The following is a 2,690-nucleotide window of genomic DNA, read 5'->3' as shown; positions in this document are numbered from 1 at the left end:
GGGGGGGGCAGTTCTGACATCGCAAATGTCAGAAAATATTAAAAGTGGACTTTTCTCAGCAGATTTTTACACCCGGTACAGCTTTGCTCTCAGCGTTAAACCTTGGTGTTAAATATTTTCCTGGCTCTCCTTGGTTYTGTCGCCTCAGCAGTGTTGGACTGTTTCGGCTCGGTGTTCTGGTCTCTTCCGAGCTGCAGCGCAACATAATCCAAAAYGTCTTGTGGGGCCTCGGCTGCTTCTGCCATTACAAAGATCTGAGAAGGCAAAAATCTCTAAAGTGTGGACTTATTTAAGAAATAAAAAAAAAACGAAAGAAAACCCCTCTCTTCTTCGCTGTGTGTACTGAAYCCATGTAAGCCGGTCTGATTTGTTGAGGATTAGTTGGATTTGTTTTGAACTCACTGATGTATGGACTGAGTGTATACAGCAGCTTAAATCAACATCATATCACACAACGTCACAAAGCAGCTCTAACTTTGGTTCACATAGAGGCTAACAGTTTTACAGTGATTATTGTTTTACAGAGTTAAAAGTTTCAGTAGAAAGGAAAGAAAAAAATCGGATGTCCCTTTATCTCAAACTTCTATCAGGGATCAAAGAACTGGAGTTTTTTAATATCCAGTTTAGATCAGGGTACTTTCAAAGTCAGTATGTCACTTCTTAAAGCTTTCAGACAAAAACCAGCATTTGAAACTCTGTAAATGAGTATGATTGATGTGTTTTTGTTCCTTAATATCCCCCAAAGCTCTTTTCCACAAACAGTCGGAGATAATAAAATACATTATAGTGTCCTCAGGTACAGTTTATGTATCCTTCAGGTGTGAAGATCTGTGCTTTTTTGTTAGTTTGTTTATCTTCGGTGTTATTACTTGAGTTTCACTGTTCTCCTGTTTCTGCCCCGCCCACACTCACCTGTTCCTCTCCCCTCCAGGTGCTAGGAATTTATGTTTGTTAGTATTTCTTTATATTTGTTACAGTTTTCTTTGTGTTTTTTTCTCAGAGTTCTATGTTTTGTACAGAATTTTACCCTCATCAGCACTTTCTGTTTAATAAACGAGTTTCTTTTTTGAGATCCTCGCTGTCCTGCTTGCACTCGGGGTTCTGCCTCCAACCCCTACCATGCTAGAATGCTGACCCAGAAGAAACCCAGCGGGAACTTCACTCTTTTTTTAAGGTTTTGGCTCACGGAGCTGATAAATCGGCTCAACTGGAAGAGGAAGCAGAGAGAAAGTCGCTACCCTGGGACAACCATTTGGCGATTTAATCACCTCACAGCAGGGATAAATGAGTTTTTAAGTCTGTAAATCTATTAGTTCTACATCTGAGCAGCTGATTCCTGCATCCAGATCGAAGCAACCTGAACTCACCATGGAGTGGGTGATCAGGGTCCTCCAGAATCAGTCGGGCCTTTTTCACTGACCTGACCTTGTGTAGGTCAGTGAGGTTTCCCAGAAGCACAGAATTGCTGGTAAAGCCCAACAGTTTCTAGGACTGCACCATCAGATTTGTCTTCACCATTTTCAGCCCATGTTGCTGCCCTCAGACATTCCGGGGGTCCTCAGGAGCGTGGGGCGAGTACAAAGTGAGCTGGAATAACTTTCCATGCTTTTTATCTCCCCAGCACATCTGGAGGCCCCAGAGCCTGCTGCACCCCTAGAGCAGCCCTCTGGTATTTCTTAACTCTCTTAGCAGCTTAGCACCTGAGCAGAAGCATCAGCATCAAAGCCTACTGAGTCTCAAGGGCCCCTATTATCAGCCGTCATCCCCTGAATGATTGACTGTCTGGGCAGCAGGTTCCTGGGGTTTAGGGGTGACCTCTCTGTCTCGCTGGACTGTACAGTTCTTGGGCGTCCGCCTGAACTCTCCTTGTGTTAGACCAGGGGTGGGCACTCAATGGTTCTCAAGGGCTGCTATTCAAAAATACTTCATTAACCCCAACGGGAAATTGTTTTTTTTTTACTTGTTTCTCTGTTCAAACACACCTGATTTGAATGAATGGGTGATTGACAGTTTTCTGCAGAACTTGAAGAGGTGATTCCATCACTTTATCAGGTGTGTTGGAGCAGAGAAACAAGTCCAACATGCAGGATAGTGGCCCCCAAGGGCCAGGATTGCCCACCCTGTGTTGGAGTTTTCTTTCCCTAAGTGCCCAGGTTTTCTGTGATCTGATGGTGTTTGTTTGTTTGTTTGTTTGTTTGTTTAGAATCTGCTGTTCTGTGTACTCCCCTCATACAACTGGTTGCTACTTTCTGAGAGTAAACATGCTGACAGAACTAATTAAAATTAAAAGAATTAATTTAGCAATTTGTTTGATTTCACATGTTTTGATATTTAAGGGACGTTCTTCTGTCCTCTCTGGTCACTCAGATCACGAGAAGCCCACGACAGTCATAGAGAACGGGGAGGTGAGGCTGAACGGGAAAGGGAAGAAGATCAGGAAGCCTCGGACCATCTACTCCAGCCTGCAGCTCCAGGCACTCAACCAGCGCTTCCAGCAAACTCAGTACCTTGCCCTGCCTGAGCGGGCCGACCTGGCAGCCAAACTGGGCCTGACACAGACGCAGGTAATTGGGGAACTGGTAGAAAAATAAATGCCTAGCTTTCCAAACAAACAATTTGTGGTCAGCATTGCTGTAGCAGCTTTTTGGTCTTTTGGCAGTGGGCAAAAATAGGTCAGTGAAATATACACA

General features: G+C 44.2%; 1 protein-coding gene across 1 annotated transcript in view; it reads left to right on the top strand.

Moving 5' to 3' along the window:
• LOC106525247 (homeobox protein Dlx4a) overlaps window positions 1-2,690 on the top strand; it is a 20,349-nt gene that overhangs the window by 2,416 nt on the left and 15,243 nt on the right. Inside the window, exon 2 of the mRNA XM_014019404.1 lies at window positions 2,368-2,564. Within this exon, the coding sequence (XP_013874858.1) occupies window positions 2,368-2,564 (197 nt within the window). The remainder of the gene's footprint in view (window positions 1-2,367; window positions 2,565-2,690) is intronic.

The sequence above is a fragment of the Austrofundulus limnaeus genome, unplaced genomic scaffold (assembly GCF_001266775.1).
Source record: "Austrofundulus limnaeus strain Quisiro unplaced genomic scaffold, Austrofundulus_limnaeus-1.0 Scaffold220, whole genome shotgun sequence".
Classification (NCBI taxonomy): Eukaryota; Metazoa; Chordata; class Actinopteri; order Cyprinodontiformes; family Rivulidae; genus Austrofundulus; species Austrofundulus limnaeus.
The sequence above is the reverse complement of the archived record's forward strand: the minus strand, read 5'-3'. Positions and strand labels throughout refer to the sequence as shown.